The 21042-nt window shown below is 42.2% G+C and overlaps 1 protein-coding gene across 2 annotated transcripts in view; it reads right to left on the reverse strand.

Moving 5' to 3' along the window:
- Nucleotides 1–395: 395 nt before the first annotated feature.
- Nucleotides 396–21042, reverse strand: part of ppardb (peroxisome proliferator-activated receptor delta b) — a 30488-nt gene continuing 9841 nt past the window's right edge. For both annotated transcript variants that reach the window (XM_084333256.1, XM_084333255.1), the window contains exons 3-8: nucleotides 6852–6997; nucleotides 6597–6735; nucleotides 6208–6410; nucleotides 4755–4961; nucleotides 4406–4649; nucleotides 396–2521 (exon numbers count right to left, since the gene is read on the reverse strand). In XM_084333256.1, coding sequence (XP_084189382.1) covers nucleotides 2274–2521; nucleotides 4406–4649; nucleotides 4755–4961; nucleotides 6208–6410; nucleotides 6597–6735; nucleotides 6852–6997 — 1187 coding nt within the window. In that variant the 3' untranslated portion in view covers nucleotides 396–2273. The remainder of the gene's footprint in view (nucleotides 2522–4405; nucleotides 4650–4754; nucleotides 4962–6207; nucleotides 6411–6596; nucleotides 6736–6851; nucleotides 6998–21042) is intronic.

Raw genomic sequence — 21042 nt, forward strand, 5'->3', positions numbered from 1 at the left:
AAATTACACACAGTCCTGACACATTTATTTCTTCAGAGGTCAGAGCAGTCAGTCAGTGCAGCACCCCTGGAAGTGTTTTGGGGGTTCAGTACCTTGCTCAAGGGCACCTAGGCAGAGATGCGCCATAGATGTAATACTCTTCAGTCACCAACTCACAGCTGGAATATTCCTGTTGGTGCTGGGGATCTAACCAGCGACCAAAGAGGCAGTTTTCCTAGTCTGCCTCTTTACCCTTTAGTCAGGGGTTCTCAAACTTTTTCATACCACGACCGCATTTTATTTAGGACTTTTTTTTTGGACCCCACACTTAATGTATTGCGTAATTTCAACATGGAATTAAGGAATATCAAAATAAAAGCACACGTTGTTGAACTTGATCATGCATATTTATTAGAACATTTTATTACAGCACTATGTTATCAATACACATTTATAAAACTAGGCATATTTAGCCAAAATATGTTGCCAGAACATTAAAAAAATATATTTGATTTGTTTATTTGCCAAAGCACTGTCACCTACCCATGACCCCACTCTGGGTCACAACCTGTAGTTTGAGAACCGCTGCTCTAGGTCATCCTGTCTCAGAGATCTAAAGAGTATGAACTAATTTAGTGAATTTCTATCAGTAAATGGTTCAATGTCACAGGTAGATAAAGGTTTACCATATTTCTTGTTTTATTCACACCTTTTGCTTGGCACATTGCACATCAACCAATATTCTATTTTACAATGTGTGCTAATAGCAGTGGTGAAACAACAATGTCGGAAATTAGGCATAATATCAGAGAGCAAGAGGGAACGTACAACATTCAGAGGTAGATAGGATCAAGAGAATGAACGCAAAAAGAAACCGTCCAATTCACTTTTCCAGTTGAAGTCTCTTTGCACAATATAACTGCAATACTGTCTGTTCAAAAAAGGGGAAAAAAAATCCTGTTTCACTTGAAACATTTGCTTTTGCATTCCTCAAGGTCCAGATGTTGTAATGCTGTTATGTGGCATTCCAGTTGAAAACATAAAAGTATGCAAATATTAAAATGTTTTTTTAGTAGGCTGGTATTCTGAGGTTGATGCAGAAAAGGCTTTTGATGATATATGTATATATCAACCACTCAATTTGTTGAGTCAGTTTTGCCAGAATGACAATACTGCTGCCGCCCGTCTCCTGTTCATACACGAAATCCAAGTTGTCATGTAATCAGGTAAAGGTGAGGGACTGGTCCTTGGTTGCTGCACTGTTACACTTGATACAAAACTCCACTCACCACAGGCACGTGCCATGAAAGAAAACCTGAACTAATTACATACAAACAAGTTGATCATGCATGCAATGCCATTAAAAACAGTGATAGCCACAAAACTAGCAATAATCACTTGATAATGATATGGTTAGGTACAAACACCGTCCCTTCTACTGAGTCGTATAAATGACATACATTTAGTGTCATTAGCTCCCACAACTATTTAGCATAGTTCATTGTTACAATTACCACTCAAGTGGACGCCTTTAAAAACAAATGATTACAGCCTCTATGATTTGAGTCAGGAAACCATTCTTCACAACATTTACAAAGTAAAATGCTTATTGCACAGATAAGTGACACGAGGTGAGCTCAACACTGCTGGAGCCAGCCCAGTTTGTGTTCTACTGCAGGCCAAAGGCCAAACGGTAAAGTAGTGATCATGAAAAGGTGTGCGAGTAGTACAATGTAAACAAAAAATCTATTCTGCATACTTAGCTTAAACCAACAGCCTGAGATAAAGGTCAACTGCATTCTAATAAGTTCTTTATATTATAAACTGACTGCTCTCCTCTAAGCGACCTAAGCGCTGTGTTGTTATCGGACGTACAGTAACACGGAGGGCCTCCTTCCCTCTATAGAAAAAAAAGAGGATGGAGTTCTCTAGTCACTGTCTTTTTTACAATTAGGATGGATTTAGAGAAGTGCCTCTGCCTGCATCAGTGATTAGGGGAGATACTTCACTCCACCACCTCTACAAAACTGTGACATTTTTGTTCGTTGAGCGGCTGATTGAGAAACACAGAATTCAAGACAACTCATTTTTAAGATTTGCTCTGGAACTTATTCTGTGATGAAAAGGTTGCTGTTCCCCTAATATGTAACTGACAGTATTAAAACACTCTTTAAAACCTCTACCCTCACCTGGAGCAGTGCTTCTAAAGACGGTAGTGTAGGAATATAAACAACTCAATTCCGCCTGTAACCATATTGCTAAAAGGAAAACACATCTCTCCTGGGTATAGATCACTAATACATGTCTTTATAGATCTCCTGGAGGAGAGGATGCAGCGAGGTCTCAGACTCTGTTTTTTTTATCTTCTGGACCAGCTGAGCATTCTCTGTGACAAGCTGCCGGAGATCGGCCATCTTCTGCAGCAGCTTGGGGAAGAGGTAGAGAGAGTCGGAATGGTTGGCATGGAGGTGCTGGTCGAGGGCCTGGAGGATGTTCTCCTGACTCTGCTCCACCTGCTTTACGTTCATCAGCCCTGGACGGTCTGGGAGGAGCAAGGGGATGACAGAGGACACCACAGTTAGCTACGATTTACACTCGAAACACAAGTAGGGGTGAAAAAAGGATACCTTGCGATGCATTGATATCAAATGGTAAATGGTTATATATCGCTTTTATCCAAAGCGCTTTACAATTTTGTTCCTCACATTCACCCATCCACTATATGTCTTGTGTGTGTATGTGACGAATAAACCTCTTGAATCTTGACATTCACACACAGACGGCAGAGGCAACCATGCAAAGTGCCGACCTGCTCGTCAGGAGAAATGAGGGGTTAAGTATCTTGCTCAAGGATACTTCCGACATTCCGAGTGGGAATCGAACTGGGAACCTTCCTTACTAGATGACCGCTCCACCTCCTGATCCACTGTGGCTCCACATATCAATGTGGAAATAAAACCGTATCGATCTAAAATAATGTGTTTATTTTTATCTATAACGACAATAATGTGAACTGATCATTTGGTGTAATAGTTATAATTGCTTATATTAAAACATTGCTGATTGAATCTATTACACACAAACGGTCACTTTAAACAAAATGGAAAGGACACTTTAAAGGAACGAGGAAAATAAAGGTCATTTTAAGGAAAGAACTGATTCTGGTTCTTGTATAGTATAGTTTAGAAATAGCAAGTATGGTGCTCTAGTAGCACACCATGTATCGCGCTGTGTCGCGAAGCGGCCGTCCCGGGTTCGCTTCCCAATCCCGGTGACTCCCATTTGTCGCATGTCTTCCCCGCCTCTTCTCCCGTTCATCCTCTCCTCATCTGTCGGTCATGTCTGACCATGAAAAGCGATAAACGCTAAAAAATAAATCTTAAAAAAAAAAGCAAGTATAGCATAAGGATATAGAGTACAAATTGTATAGTAGTGTACATAGGACCCACTGCCTTAATCCGTAGCCAACATTGTATTGCACTATCTCAGGACTTTAGCATGTCTATTCTATCATGCCTATTTTATGTCTATTTTATTACCGGTCTATTATGTCCAATTTATTATTTGGTATTATTGCACAATCAAAGCGGGCATGGCCACCCGTATTTCACTGTATGCCCTGGTATGTATGTGACAAATAAACCTCTTGAATCTTGAATCTTATTTGTATACCCATTACACTTTTAAAGTATTCATTATTATTATTAAATGAAACCAGATCTTGGAAAAATTTAAGATTTTATGGATTGTTCGTCTAAAGAATGAGTGAATAATAAAATTATTGTTTGATGGAATCATTACAACCCTACTTACACAGACCCACCAGAGTTCTTTTGTGATTACTGCAACCCAAAATGCTTGTTTCCGCTGTGGCTTAAAAAAAAAGATTGTAAGTTTGTATTGTAATCCATTATTATTATTTATATTTTAAAATACATTTTAATAAATACTTTTAAGTATGCTACAAAATTTTTTTAGAATGACCTCATACTGAAAATGATATGAAGGCTACACACACAAAATATAATGTTCTGTAGCCCCCCCTATCCTCCTACCCCTCACACTCACCAACACAGACGCCTGCCCCCTCTCTCCCTCTCCCTTCCTATCCGACACCAAAGTGTTCTATGCCACACACACAGTCTCTCTGTCCCTCTCACATTCACCAGCTTTTCCATTATAGACGTATTAAGTAAAGCAGATTTTGTAGATTGCAAGCTCCATTTTATGCAGACCAGAAAATTGTGAGCACGCTGACCATTTAATGCAGAAATATAGCAGGGATTGGTCAGATTTGCAGCTGGGGTTAGGTTGAATTTGCGTTAATTCTTGTGATAGCAAGATCCCGAAATCCTGGTGGGACTGCCTACAAATCTCAAATAATGAATAAGCAATTCTTCATACTTCAAATGAGATTCCATCTCACCTCCACAGAGAATAATGGCAGCTACAAACAGGGCCAGGTCACTGTCATCCAGCTCCAGGGCATTGAACTTGACGGCAAACTCAAATTTGGGCTCCATGATGTCACTGAAGGGCTTCCGTAAACTCCGCAGGAACTCCCTGGTCACAAAGCCTTTGCCGTTGGCCACCAACAGTCCATCTTTGTTCATGAGAGAGGGGAGCATTGCGAAAATGGCCTCGTGCACACCATACTTCAGCAAAGTCACCTGTATAAAACAAACACACAGCCACTGAGCACAATCAACTCGCTAATACAGCAGCACACACTTTACACCGGTTTACACACTGAAGACCGCGGTCAAATGCCATACCTGGTCGTTGAGGAAGAGATCCACAAACCCTGGAATGCTCTTGGCGAACTCCGTGAGCTCCCGCACCGTCTCCACTGTGGTGCACTGACAGCGGTAGAACACATGGACGCCGATCTCCTTGGTCAGTGGGGAGCCTGGAGCCAACTGGCTCCATACTAAACCGCTTTCCGCCTTCCAGAGCGTGTCCACATCATGGATCACAAAGGGCTGAAAAGACAATGAGAATCCGATCTTCTTCAATGGCTGTATGACATTTCAAAGTCTTAAAAAAGAAATTTTGGATTACTGTGAAAATTGGGTGCTTTCCCTTTCCATCCCACAATTCATTCATGCAGCAGTTAAGGTTTGATACCATTCAGCACCACATATTTGTGTGAAGCTGGCTTTTCATCCATGACAGCTCTGAAAACAAAATATAGGGCCAAGTTGAGCCTTGAGGATGACATGCGTGTTGCCTTGTCGTCGATCTCACCATGTATTGACCGTATTATTAGCCAGCAGCAGCAGCAGACCTCGCACTGAGCTAGAAATGTCCACAAGTGCTTATTTTCTGTATTTATTTATATTTTTTGAGAAATGGTAACTTGGTGATCCTTTGATTTTTAAGAAATGGTCACACTAGTAATTTTTTTTGGAAAACAGTGCAGCTGCAACAGATAGCACGTTAGTGATCCTTTTCTGTATTTAAAAAAAATAGTCACACTATTGCTATATTTATTTATACATTTAGACCTGAAACGCCTGCTAATAATGCATTATATAGCCTGCATATACACACAAATGTGTTTCCCGGTTTCAATGGGTTAAATAAACATTATTTTGAAAGCAAGCACCTTTGTCATCATTGTAGCAAAAAAGACAGGACCGGAAAAGTCTTTATCGTATGTAGGGGTGACCTGGAATATTTTATTGGACACAGGGGTGCCTTGGCAGCAGAAAGGTTGAGAACCCCTAGACCACACACAATTAGGTAGAATAACTGCAGAATTTAGTGGCCGAGTCTCCAATATGAATTGAAAATGGGGGACCCTGATGTAAACAAGACAAACGTCTTTCTCTGGTCTGCATCCCCTTAACAATTGTGTGTATTGAGCCGTACTGTATTGTACCCATTCTGCAATCTGTTAAATAAAGTTTTTCACTAATTTCATTTCATTTCATTTTCATTCATTCATTTCATTTCATTCATTCATTTCACTCATTGCCGGCCGGATGGAATGAGCACTGTGCCAACTCAACCACTAAATGACATGCTTATCCCACATAATTGCAAGTGGTCGATGCTACACAGCCCTCATTTCAAATTAACAAAAATCTTTGTTAGCGTTAGTACATCTTTAATTTCTAGTCTCCGTAAAGTGATTACAGCGAGGCACGTATTGTTACAACAACCAGGCAGCCTGTTCCCCTTCATGACAACTCTAGAGGGCTCGTTCCGAGGACTGGGCCGTACCGAGGAGCAGCTCGTCTTGCCTGTCAGGATGCTGTGGGCCTTCTTCTTGGTCATGTCGAGGTTGTTCAGGTAGGCAGTGTTGACCTGCTTGGCCAGGCTCTTCAGGTCCAAGCCTGCCGGATTCCCAAGATCCACTTCCTCTGCCAGCAGGTCAGCCACCAGCTTCTTCCTTTCCACCTCTGGCATACGCCCATATCTGATCGCTGCGCACACAGACACACAGAGTGGCGTTAGTGTAAGTGGCCGTGCCACTAATAAATGATCACTTCACCAAATCTAACATTTTTGCATTTGTGAACATAAGGCATTTGCATCTGAATCATTGTAACCATAGAAATGAGCAATTCCTGTCCAGTTCAAGAACTCTTTATGTTTGGGTTTATTCTCACCATCGTGGGACATCCCCAAAGACAGGCACTTCTGGAAGCGACAATATTGGCACTTATTGCGATTCTTCTTGTGAATCTTGCAGGAGCGCTCACAGCGCTCGTATTCCAGCTTCATTCTGATGGTCCGACGGAAAAAGCCCTGTGTCACAATTGCAAACAGGACAAGGAGCTCAGCACATACGACTGCACGGAGCACCCGTTATCACGCCATCTCATCTTAAGGTCTCGATAATGTACCGTAGTTGACACTCTTACCTTGCAGCCCTCACAGGCGTGCACGCCATAGTGGAACCCAGAGGCTTTGTCTCCACAGATCTTGCACTCCACATTGATCCCGGTGCCGTCTTCTCTGCCAAGACGCAGCTGCTCCGACAGCGAAGGAGATGAGGTCTGGGACAGGTCTGCATTGAGATATGGAGGGCCATTACATTAGGAACGGAGAAATTCTTTTAGCACATCATCCTGCATAGGGCTGTTGGAAATTAATTTCTGGAGTCTTTTCTTTATATAAATGTGTTGGTTAACGTCAGTCTCAATCTCACCCTTCTCGCCTTGGCCTACCCGCATGTGAAAATTAAATGCTTTTGTCACGCGTGATGAATAACATTTTCTGAGTCTGTCTGAATCACAATCTTGTTAAACGTTCAATGTGCGCAGTTTGCGCACTAACCTCTAACGTTACAATACCAGAAATGAGGGCGGTTAGGTGGCCGAGCGGAGATTGCGTTCGTCACCAACCCCGGAGCTGTGAGCTGGATTCGCCTGTTCGAATCCAGCTCACAGCTCCGGGGTTGTCACCAGCTTGGCTGGCCGTCTGCACTAATACAATTGGCTGTATTAGAGGGTGGGAGAAGCTGGCGGGGTGGGTCCGGGTCGTTGTAAACAGCGACTCCTACAGTTCGGTCGGGGCGCCTGCTAAGCGCGGATAGGACTTGAGGGGGATATGAGGAAATGAAATGAGGAAGCACGTGGTCGTGGTAGCCTCCACTCTCCCAGATGATCTGACTGTGGGGGGTAAGTGCGCAGCGACCAGGAAGGGACTGGGAATTGGCATACGACTAACATTGGGATGGGAGAAAATCGGAGGAAAATGGAGAAAAAAAAAAAAAAAAAAAAAAATACCAGAAATGGCAGAAAGCAATGCACTGGAGATCACATTGAAAGAAGCTGGGAGGAACAATGAGGAGAGGACGGTGTTGTGTAGAAGCTGGGAGGAACAATGAGGAGAAGACGGTGTTGTTAGAAGCTGGGAGGAACAATGAGGAGAAGACAGTGTTGTTTAGAAGCTGGGAGGAACAATGAGGAGAGGACGGTATTGTTTAGAAGCTGGGAGGAACAATGAGGAGAAGACAGTGTTGTTTGGATCAGTTTGTGTTTTTGACCAACAGTGGCAAAATACTTGTTGAAGAGAAAAGTTAACTGTGCAATGTACAAACCATATACGTTTGCTTCTTTACTAAACATCATTGCTGGAGTATTTCTGATTAAATATTCTAGCCTTCTAGAAGATTCATATTGTTACAGAGTGCAGTGCATTAGATAGATAACATGTGCTCATTAAAATACGATGGGCAATGAATCCATCCAAGTTAACGTTATTCACTAAGCTTAATTATTACCAGGGTTGCGTTGGTCATTTCAAAGCTGGTTGCACAGTGTTTTAATGACGCCACATGCACAAGCGCTCCCGTGCATGCGCATAAATGTTCCCTCGCGTACGCACAGACTAAAGACTAGGGGGGGGGGGGGGGGGGGGGGGGGATCGATACGTAGTAGTATCGCGATACTTTGCGTGGCGATACTGTATCGATACAGGGACGCCAAGTATCGATATTTAATTATTCATAAAAAAGAAATTGTATAAGGAAGTTGCATTGTTCATTTCAATACCTGTAATAGTACAGTAGTCCACACACACACATGTGCATTCAGTTAAGTTGGAATATGACTGTAATACAAACAGTTCAGTTTGTCAGGTACATGCAACACAGATTACAGTGTTTACATCTGTCTGCTTGAGAAAATACCATGTTCTGTAATTGAAGTGAGATGAACAGACTGAACTTTATTTTATTAGATAAAACATGTTGACAAAGTTTTACTTTGCAGTTGAAAAAAGGTAATAAATGAAATTTGATCAAAAATAAATATATATAAAAAATATATATATCGCAATATTAATATTGCAATACTCAGCGTATCGCGATATATTTAGCATTGCGATACTATCGTATCGTGACGCAAGTATCGCGATAGTATCGAATCATGAGGTCTCTGGCAATTCCCACCCCTACTAAAGACAATGCCTAATTGCCTCTACAAATGGAATGTAACACATTTCATTCACAAGTTTTATGTGAATGTATCTGAGAAGTGAGTTTGTATTTGAACACACCTGACGACCTGTGCTATTGTTATGCAAAGTAGCCAGGTGTGTACTTAGCGAGTTGGCGCGTCAGTCGAGTGCAGCGCATTTCTGTGTGCACGCGCGTGCACATCCGTGCATGTGCGTGCGCAGGCTTCTGCTCACAGAGCCGGTTGCACGGTGTGCAACCCCGTCCCATGAGCAACGCACCCCTGATTATTACATAATAAGAAAGCCATCACCTGTTTGTGATTCCAAATGTTTAATGGTAATATTAAAACAAAACAATAGCTTTGATTGGAATACCCTCTAGTGGACAGAACAGAAAGTACATGCTGATAGTGTAGGCATATTGTAAGTTACATCGTACTCTAGGATACATTTTATAATTTAAAACGTGATTATAAATATTAAAAATAATAAAGCATGACATTTAAATGGGATTATAAAGGAAGATTAACAGCCCTATCTGTACATCAGGATCTTTCAGACTTAAGAACCATTGCAAACTTCGACATGTTCTGGAGACGTGAACAGTTGTTCCAAAGGAATGGATTTTCTCTGAACAAATATGGAGGAAACATTTTCACTTCCCACATTCTCTACTCCATCGACAACGGCCTTGCAACAAGCTCCAAGACAGACAGTAAATAACACAACACGACCTAACTCTGATGACGTCAAGAAAGACGATAGAATCGCTATCGGAGGATACAGAGCAAGCTGATTGATGAGGGGTCGGAACGACTGGATCGGATCACGGAGGACATCCACAGGATTACAGCAGAACTAACAGCGCTCCGCCCCAGCTCCCCCCGTATCGACGTCAAGGCAGTATATCAGCGATCACCGTCGCCCCTCCCCCCCAGCCTTTCACCCCCTGTGTCACTCTCCTCCTCCCCCCCTCCCTCTTGATCGGGGATCCCCCTCCCCATCAACAACCCTAAAATGCAGGGCGCCCCCCCCCCCCCCCAGCCCGCCCCGGAGTTTTGAGTTATTGTCCATGTTTTCAAAGTCTCTTTGGGTGTTTGCAATTTGTGGGAAGTATATGTCTCTGATGTCTTGGTATAGTGGGCAGGTTGTTAAGAAGTGGAGCTCGGTTTCCACCTCATCTTGTGTGCAGTGGGTGCACAGTCTGTCTTCTCTTGGGAGCCAGGTCTGCCTATGGCGGCCTTTCTCAATGGCTAGGCTGTGCTCGCTGAGTCTGTACCTAGTCAAGGATCTTCTTAGTTTTGGGTCAGTCACAGTGCTCAGGTATTCTGCCACTGTGTACTCTCTGTTTAGGGCCAAATAGCATTTCAATTTGCTCTGGTTTTGGGTTGTTTCTTTCCAATGTGTCAGATAGTTTTCTTTTTGTTTTCTTATAATTTGATTTAGTCCAGTGTGGTTTCTGTCTGGTGGCTCTGCTTGTGTTTGTGAGCAGAGTCCCAGAACCATCTGGCTGAGTGGGCATCTATCGAGGGTCTCTCTGTGGGTAAGGGCTATGTTGTGGAGTGTGTCTGGGTCGCTTTCTTTTAGGTGGTTGTGGAATTTGAATGCTCTTTTTTGAATTTTGATGATTAGTGGGTATCTTCCTAGTTCTGCTCTGCATGCATTATTTGGCGTTTTCCGTTGGGTGCGGAGAATGGATTTGCAAAATTCTGCATGCAGAGTCTCAGTTGGGTGTTTGTCCCATTTGGTGAAGTCTTGGTTTGCAAGTGGGCCCCAGACTTCACAACCATAGGGAAATCGGTTCTATGACGGAGTCTAATATTTTGAGCCAGATTTTGATTGGAATGTCTAACTTGATGTTCCTTTTTATGGCATAGAAAGCCCTTCTTGCTTTGTCTCTCAGGTCGTTCACAGCTTGATTGAAGTTCCCTGTAGCACTGATGTTTAGGCCGAGATATGTGTCGTTTTTTGTGTGTTCTATGGAAATTGTGTCTAGGAGGAATTTGTGTTTTTGTTGTTGTAGGCTGTGCCTTTTTTGGAATATCATAATTTTAGTTTTGTTTAGGTTTACTGTCAGTGCCCATGTCTGGGAGAATGCATGTTCCTAGTCGAGACCTGGCTAAATGACATTACTGGTGCGACAACGCTGATAGAAGCCTGCCCTCCAAAGTATTATCAATCGGTCAGACGAAATAGAAAAGGGGGAGGGCTTGCCGCTATTTTATCTACATTGTTTGTATGTAATGACATTGACATGGGTGAATTTACATCATTTAAATATCTTGCTATTGAGCTCAAAGCTGAACTGTCTTTGCTTGCTCATCATCACATTGTACCGGCCACCAAAATACTCATCAATATTTCTGCAGGAATTCTCAGAGCTAATCATACATGGAGATCTGAATATTCATAAATAAGAAGAACGACCCCAAGGCTATTGAGCTTACCAACCTACTGGACAGCTTCAAGCTAATACAACATGTAAATGAACCCACTCACCAACATGGTAACACCCTAGACTTAGTGATGACAACAAGGCTGAACATTGATAAAGTATCAGTAATCGAATTACCTATATCTGACCATCACTGTGTATTCTTCAATGCTAACCTAAACTTAACAGAGACAAAAAAGGTAACCGTTGTAAAGCGAAGAGTACTAGATGACATCGCAGAAGAGAAGTTCTCAAATATCATGAGACAAACTGAAACATCCAGCCTGGACTGTTCTTTAAACTGCATGGTTGAAAATCTCAACAACACCCTATCACAGGGGTGGCCAACCCGCGGCTCTTTGCCCGTCAATGTGCGGCTCTTCCATCAATAAAAAAAATAAAAAATGTACTGATGATTAAACAGAAGGTTTTGTAGATACAGTACTGAATTCTGCCATCTTTTTTATAATGTAAATTTCTCCACCATTTCTCATCATATTGCAACACCGTTTTTTGCAAGATGTTCACAGAAAGGTAGAGAAACTAACTGCGTTCTGTTTTATGGCAATAACGTTCAGGTTTGTGGGAGATAATCCCAAAAAATAAGAGAAATAAAAAAGTAAATCCAGAAGTCAGATGATTGACAGGGGCTGGTGTGAGCTGGTGTACCCAAAAAATCCAAGCCTGCTTGCCTCAACGACTACCGCCCTGTAGCTCTCACCTCCATAGCCATGAAGTGTTTCAAGTTTCAAGTTTCAAGTTTCTTTAATAGTTGTCATACAGAAGTACAGAATACTTTCATACAAAATGCTTCTTACTGTTACGCTCCAGAGACTGTGCTAGACAAGATAGTATCAAATAACATAGTATAGCATGTAATTTAGAAGAAGAAAATGAGGTCACAGTGTTCGGTATAGACATATGTACAATGTTCTGAGTTACCATATAATATACAATACTATGCAGTGTACTAATGTACAGTACTATATAGTGCAAAGCAGAAATGGGATGAGGTACAATTTAGGTACAATTTACAGTAAGGTGTACGAGTTGTAGTGCAATCCTTCATCAATAAATATAAAGTGTGGGGAGTGGGTGCTACAGTGTGTTTGTTTAAAGTGGGTGTGTGCTATAAAGTGTGTGGAGTGGGTGCTACAGTGTGTTTGTTTAAAGTGAGTGTGTGCGTGTGGATGTGTGTGCTATGTGCGTTTGGTGGTTGTTGTTGTGTAGTGTTCATTGTTCGTTTAGCAGCCTGATGGCCTGGGGATAGAAGCTTCTTCTGAGTCTTTCTGTGCTCGCCTTGAGACTCCGGTATCGCTTGCCTGACCGCAGCAGTTCAAAGAGGCAGTTGTTCGGGTGACTGGAGTCTTTAATGATTCTCTTAGCCTTGCCCTTGCAACGCTTGTTGTAAATGTTCTGGAGGGTGGGGAGCCCCCCTCCAATTGTGCGTTCGGCTGAACGTGTCACTCTTTGTAGTCTGCTTCGGTCTTGTGCAGTGCTATTCCCAAACCAGGAGGTGATGTTGCCGGTCAAGATGCTCTCTATTGTACATGAGTAGAAGTGCTTTGAGAAGCTAGTAAAGGGCTACATCTGCTCCTCCCTCCCCATCAACATGGACCCCCTGCAATTTGCATACCGCCCCAACAGGTCCACGGAGGACGCCATAGCCCATGTGCTGCACACAGCAGCATAGAACACTAGATAGCTTAAGGCGGAGTCACCAGCATCACTGAACCGCCGCCATCTTGCTCCAGTTAGCCTCGAGTGAGAGTGAGTGAGCTGCACAGACAAAAATACTCATAACTCGCTGAAATATTGACGGATTTACAAACGGGTTGGTTTGCTATAAACATCAAAGATGTAGTTATGATACTGCATACTTATAAAAAAAAATTAAAGATGTTTTTTTTTACAAACCACTTGAATCATAGCCATGTTAATAATGCTTGTAATAAACCAAACCGTTTGTAAATCCGTCAATATTTCAGCGAGTTATGAGTATTTTTGTCTGTGCAGCTCACTCACTCTCACTCAAGGCTAACTGGAGCAAGATGGCGGCGGTTCCGTGACGTCGCTCTCCATTGGCCGGCAGCGCGGGCAAGCTATCTAGTGTTCTATAGATATCTATGCACAGCAGCATCACACCTGGACAAGAGGAAGGGGAACTATGTGAGAATGCTATTCATCGACTACAGCTCGGCATTCAATACCATAGTCCCCTCCATACTCATAGCCAAGCTCAGGGACCTGGGCTTGAACTATGACCTCTGCCAGTGGGTCTTGGACTTCCTGACGGGCAGACCCCAGGTGGTGAGAGCAGGCAACTGCACCTCCTCATCCATCACCCTCAACATAGGGGCCCCCCAGGGCTGTGTTCTGAGTCCCCTCCTCTACTCCCTGTACACACACGACTGTGTGGCTCAGCGGAGTAGCAACACAATCATCAAATTTGCTGACGACACAGTGGTGGTGGGCCTGATCTCTGCCAACGACGAGAGGGCCTACCTGGAAGAGGTCAAGGTCCTGGCGGGATGGTGCCAGGAAAACAGCCTCTCCCTGAACGTCAGCAAAACAAAGGAGATGATTGTGGACTTCAGGAGGTCGGGGGTCAAGGACTACAGCCCCCTCAGCATCGACGGGGCACCGGTTGAGAGAGTCAACAGCTTTAAGTACCTCGGAGCCTACATATCCGAGGACTTGACATGGACCACACACATTGACAGTGTTGTGAAGAAGGCACGACAACGCCTCTACTTCCTCAGGCGCCTAAGGAAGTTCCAAGTCAGTCAGAAGATCCTTAAGAACTTCTACTCATGTACAATAGAGAGCATCCTGACTGGCAACATCACCTCCTGGTTTGGGAATAGCACTGCACAAGACCGAAGCAGACTACAAAGAGTGACACGTTCAGCCGAACGCACAATTGGAGGGGGGCTCCCCACCCTCCAGAACATTTACAACAAGCGGTGCAGGGGCAAGGCTAAGAGAATCATTAAAGACTCCAGTCACCCGAACAACTGCCTCTTTGAACTGCTGCGGTCAGGCAAGCGATACCGGAGTCTCAAGGCGAGCACAGAAAGACTCAGAAGAAGCTTCTATCCCCAGGCCATCAGGCTGCTCAACGAACAATGAACACTACACAACAACAACCATCAAACGCACATAGCACACACATCCACACGCACACACTCACTTTAAACAAACACACTGTAGCACCCACTCCACACACTTTATAGCACACACTCACTTTAAACAAACACACTGTAGCACCCACTCCCCACACTTTATATTTATTGATGAAGGATACTCGTACACCTTACTGTAAATTGTACCTAAATTGTACCTCATCCCATTTCTGCTTTGCACTATATAGTATTGTACATTAGTACACTGCATAGTATTGTATATTATATGGTAACTCAGTTACGTCTATTCTGCATGGAACATTGTACATATGTCTATACTGAACACTGTGACCTCATTTTCTACTTCTAATTTACATGCTATACTATGTTATTTGATACTATCTTGTCTAGCACAGTCTCTGGAGCGTAACAGTAAGAAGCATTTTGTATGAAAGTATTCTGTACTTCTGTATGACAACTATTAAAGAAACGTGAAACTTGAAACTTGAGCTGGGTAGGGTAGTTTTTCGAAATTTGAAAGCCCTGAGTCTCTTCCTTCAAAAGACTACACTCACTTTTGGATGTGCCACTTCCTCCTGTCAATATGCGCCGGTTTCCGACTCAATGCCCTGAGATTTCTATAATCTTATATTTCACTAATAACAGTTAAAATAATTGGTAAACAAACGTAATGCTGAAAATATACACTTTTACTGTATATCTCGGGCTTAAGAGGTTAACCCTGTGAGGCCCAAATTAAAAAGACATTAGCAACTTCAGAGGCCAGAGGGTGGGACATATAAACACATTTACTATCAAATAGCATTGTGAGGCTGAACAACAGGACCAATTGACTATACATGTGCTTAACACTTTGGCGACCACAGTCTTGCGGCGATTTATGCCTCAGAGGACAGAGGTTTGTTTACAAACCGATGTACTTTCTAAGAGCTATATATATAATTTATAGTATTGCTATCTGTCCATTCTGATTGTCACTTGAGTGCATAAACCGTGCCTTCATAATGGCTTAAAGAAAATAAAAATCCATCGATTGGTTGTCATTTTATAGCGTCGTGAATATAAGGTTTATCGCGCTTTTCGTCTCGTCTTTTTTCCAGGAAGCTAGATAATAGGCTAAAACGTTGGCGCCGTTATATCAAACGCCATTTCTGCTGTATATATACACGAATGAAATAAAACAAACTGCGTAGCATCCGGACTATTACAGAGCATCTATGGATGAAATGGGGGCGGCGGGGAACGCCAATTAGTATTATTGATTAGCAATACAGTGTGCGTTCAGGTATCCAATGTCAGTGATCGATCACGTTGTTTTATGTCCAATCCAGCTGTAATTTGGGGGAATAGTATCCTACCGTCAGGCCATGTGATTGCCGGCAGCATTTCGTCATTAGTCATCTGAATCTGGTAGATCGATATGTCCATTGGCTAATCATAAATCCCATTATTCCAGGCTGAAATATGCGATCGGTAACGTGATCAAAGATGGAGGGTGTTCGTTTGGAACCGAGGCTCATATGAAACGCCCACATACAGTGAAAAGATTTTTTTTTTCAAATGCCATCAATGATACTGCAGTGGAGCGATGGCGCCCCTAAGCGGATCTGGCCGGTATTGCATGTTTCGAAAATCAAATATGTGGGTAGGTCATGCATCTCGATCGCGGATTTTAATAGTGTTATAAATATGGAATAAAACAATAACAACTTGCCACGGCTATATACGTGGCTCTGGTCCACAACGCATGGCACCGAAACACGTATATATACGTGGACGTCCTTAAAGTGGGGAACTATCTTATAAATAGCCTTTTTCAGTGTTTACCATTGTTTCTTAGCTATGTGGACTTATATTAATAGGATCTATGTCTCTAATTCTCATATTGGCGCATTCTTCCAATTCTCCTCTCACAATATTCACCCTCACTGAACTGAGTCATCTGAAAATGTGCATATCTGTGATGTCAGAGATTTCTCAGCTGCATAATAATGTGGCAGTTGATGTGGCAGTTGGCACCTGGGCCCCGTTCCCCGTACCTGGCTAACTGAGTTAGCCGGATAATTTTCAGCATAGCTTGACTTAAGCCAGACATTTCCATTCCCCGACGTCGGATTTTCTAAATCGCCATGGTAACAGATCAGAAAGTTTGAACCTGGTCGAGGGCAGGGTTAAGTTCAGTTAGCTGGATGAACCATGGCCACGCCCCCGCAAAGAAATGCCAGCTCGCTTCCTGAAATATTTCTCACAGTCTAGATCCCATTATGCCATTCTGAATTATGTTTTTGTGCTTCGTTTGAAATATAAAATAATAGGTCTACCTAAAATGCTGATAATAAATCATATTCAGCCTATGAATTTACTTTGTCCTATATAATGCACGTCATATTTATACGGATACGGCGCTCGAGACACGCACAGTTATTTTAATAACGGACTAAACGGATCATTGCAAATGTGAATCCCGCAGGGATATTTTAATGAATGAAACCTATCGGGTGTTTGGCTCTGATTAGTTTAATATTCTTCGCTGTGTATTTGCTTAACGGAGCACCCGGATGCGTTTCATTCAAGCTGAAGCGTCTATGCGCGGATTGTGGATATGAATTATGAGGAATCTGAATCTGTGGAGTATTTAATTGTATCACTGTCACTGTGACAGTGTCACACGTTATTGTGATATTGTAACTGGGATTAAAATATATGAGGAGATGCGCTGTTTGATGGATTTGATGACGTGACGTGACTTGATAAATTGAATGAGCCTTTGACGTTTTTGATGAATGAATTTGAGAAAATGCATTTATCTTTTCAAGCACTGTTATCTGATGATGAACATGAGGTGTCACTGGTATACACCAAAGGGTAATCAATTCAATGCATGTATGGATTAGGTCCGAAACAGATTAAAACCTGATTAATGGTGTAACTGCAAGCCTCCCTACAAGCCTCTCTTTGGAAACCATGTATTTATATAGTACATAATACCTAAGCACATACAGTACAGATATCCTCATAATATAATTCGTATCAATTAGATATACTATTTGGGCTTGTTTTTATCCTTATTCTGAAAGAGTTGAACTAATTATTTTCGCTAGCAAGATCTCATTTGATTATTCATTCCATAAACCTACTGCCAGCAGGCACGTTTAAAGAAATATAATCTGATTGATTGGGGTAATGAGGGACTTAAAATTAGCCTATAGATTATGCATTTAACTTGTCGGCGAGGCTATTGAGCCGTACTGCATTGTACCCATTCTGCAATCTGTTAATAAAGTTTTAAATCAATCAATCAATCAATGCCGTTAGAAGATCAGGATTTCTGCGATCGACACCTGCTGTCTTTTTAGCTGAGGCGGCCGCGCGCAATTATCCTGAGTCTCAAGTCTGGTTCAAATGAACGAGACTGAATCCACCTTCAAGGAACAGGAACATCCCGGATTCAAACATCGGGTTAATTGAATCTGGATAATGGGACTTTTGATCGACTTAGTTGAACCAGGTACGGGGAATAGGGCCCAGGCCACACAGTGGTTGGAGCCCAGCCTCAAAACGGCTTAAGATCTTGAGGTAGAAAAATGCGGTTTTTGAGTACTTGATTAGAAATACAAAACAATGCATTTTTTTTTGAAAAAAAACTAGGTGTTCCATAGACTCACAGAAATTGTGTAAAAGTGCCCAAATAGTGAAAGAAAGTCAAATAGTTCCCATTTAAATTTTTTTAAATAAACATTATTTTTTAAAATGGCTAAAAGTGATTTAGTAATTTTGCAACCGTGGGTCTCACAGGGTACTTTTAACCCTGTGAGGCCCAAATAAAAAAGACATTAGCAACTTCAGAGGCCAGAGGGTGAGACCTATAAACACATGAAGGGTGCCATGACTGAAAAAAAAAGGTTGAGAAACGCTGGTATATGGTGTGGCTCTTTGTGGTACCACAGTAATTTTTGTGGCTCTTAGTCTCTGACTGGTTGGCCACCCCTGCCCTATCATATATACTGGATGCTGTCGCTCCATTTAAAGGTAAAAAAAAAAGTTGTGACAAAATCTCCCCATTGTTAAATAATAGCAGTGTTGATCAGACAAAGACAATCTGTAGAGCTGCTGAACGAAAATGGAGGAAAACCAAGCTCACAGTCCACTGCGATATATAATACGGAAGCCTTGACTGCCTATAACAAAGAAATACGAGTGGCAAGAAAGAACTATTTTTCTAAGATTATCACAGAGAATGTTGGAAACTCTAGAATATTATTCTCAGCCATCGACCAGCTACTCAACACTGCCCCCACCCCTCCACAGTCATCTGCATCAAAATGTGAAGAACTAGCATTATTCTTCAATAACAAAATAACTTCAATTAGAGCCAGCATTAGTCCCGATACAAACATGGAGACAATCAGCAAACCCTGCGAAAAAGTAACCATAGGAAAATTTGCTTGCATTACATCAACTGAGCTTTACAAAACTGTCATGGAATGTAACTCCTCCACTTCCTGTATTGACCCTATACCAGTACCACAGCATTTTTTAAGCGAATATTCGAGAGTATTGCAAGTCATGTCCTAAATATTATAAATACATCGCTTCTGACAGGTATTTTCCCAGACGCATTCAAAACAGCTGTCGTAAGACCCTTACTAAAGAAACCCAAACTAGACAGTAATGTACTAACCAACTATAGGCTGATATCCAACCTCCCATTCATCAGCAAGATACTTGAAAAAAACTGTCTCAATACAAATAAACTCCTTTCTCAAAGAAAACAACATCATGGAGGAATTTCAATCAGGCTTCAGAACGCACCATAGCACTGAAACTGCTCTTACAAAAATAATTAGTGACCTCAGAATAAACTCTGATGCAAACAAAGTCTCAATTCTCATCCTATTAGATCTAAGCGCAGCGTTTGACACGATCAACCATGATATCCTAATAAATCATCTAGAAAAGTGAGTTGGTCTTTCTGACTATGTATTAAACTGGTTCAGAACATATATCAAAGGGAGAAAAATAGAAAATATTACGTCAGGCTTGGAGATCATTCTTCTGAGAAACATCACACCTATTTCGGAGTTCCACAGGGGAGCTGCCTTGGTCCATTATTATTCTCACTATACATGCTGCCACTCTGTGACATCATTAGAAAACACAATGTATGTTTCCATAGTTACGCAGATGACACACAATTGTAGATCTCTGCTGAACCAAATGATCACACAGCTAGAGCTGCCGCGGTATTGATGTTTTCCTTACCGCACAAATTTGCGAAATATTTCCTACCGCTGCGGTTATTACCGCACACACACACAAAAAAAGTTTGAATGAATTTTTTTTGTAGTCTACTCTTTATAGCATATAGCCTGCCTCTAGTCTAAATGTCTATCTTTAGAGGATGACTTTGCAGCATGAATATTGTTTGGGATTCGGCAAGCACGCATTCGTTAAAAGTGAAACACGGATTCGAAGTATCCCCTCTGTGTCGCGGGCAGGGGTGGTAGCGGCGCGCCCGCCGGTTACCCCCCGACCCTTTCTTCTTCTTATTATTATTATAACGTTACTACTTATGATTACAAAGGCATTCGTTTTGTGGCATTACGTTATATAGTTACACGTTCGTATTTACCGGACCATAGCAAGGCAAGCGTTACTCAATTCATATCTCAGTTCCTTTCTTTGCTCAGAGCGTGCAGAGTTGTACCCATTCTGCGGTCTGTTAATAAAGTTTTCAATCAGACAAGTGTATAGAACGAAGGGCTTTTATTATAACATTTCGTTGCAGTAAAATCATTATGCCTCGTTCCCAGAGGAGCGACGGTACGTCGGTAATCCACTCCAGTCTCCGGTGGGAGCTAACGTATATTAGCCGTGTTGTGACTGTGAGCTCTGATCAATGGCTGAGATTCAGGAAGTAAAAGCACTGCAAGACGATCCAACGTGTGACGCATCTCTCTTCTGACCAATCAGTGGTCTGCAATGTTTCACATGACTTTTCTGGTACCCAATAGGGTCGCTTGGAACCTCGATAGAGGAGTAGGGTATATCTGCAGAGCCGCAAGCCCAACGAGAGAAGGGTACTTTATTATTATAAAAAAAAAACAGCGGTGACGCGGTATTCAGCCTACTCTTGCGGTGGGCGTGATGTAACAGCGATACCGCGGTAATGCGGTAATCGCGGCAGCTCTACACACAGCTATTAACTCCATTTCCGCCTGTCTCTTAGCAATAAACAAATGGATGACGAACAACTTCCTAAAATTAAATGAGGGCAAAACTGAAATCCTACTAGTCGGTCCTATAACAAAAAGAGAAATGTTACAGAGCAATATGGGGCAACTTACTCCTTTGATCAAACCCGAAGTTACAAGTCTTGGTGTTATAATAGACTCAGACCTAAGCTTTAAATCACACATCAACAAGGTGACAAAAAGATAATTTTTCCACCTTAGAAACATAGCTAAGGTATGGCCGTTTATAAATAAAAAAGACGCTGAAAAACTGATCCTTGCCTTTATCTCAAGCCGACTTGACTACTGTAATGCACTCCTCACTGGCTTCCCAAAA

Source organism: Notolepis coatsorum (assembly GCF_963971535.1).
Source record: "Notolepis coatsorum genome assembly, chromosome: 17".
In the NCBI taxonomy this organism is placed as follows: Eukaryota; Metazoa; Chordata; class Actinopteri; order Aulopiformes; family Paralepididae; genus Notolepis; species Notolepis coatsorum.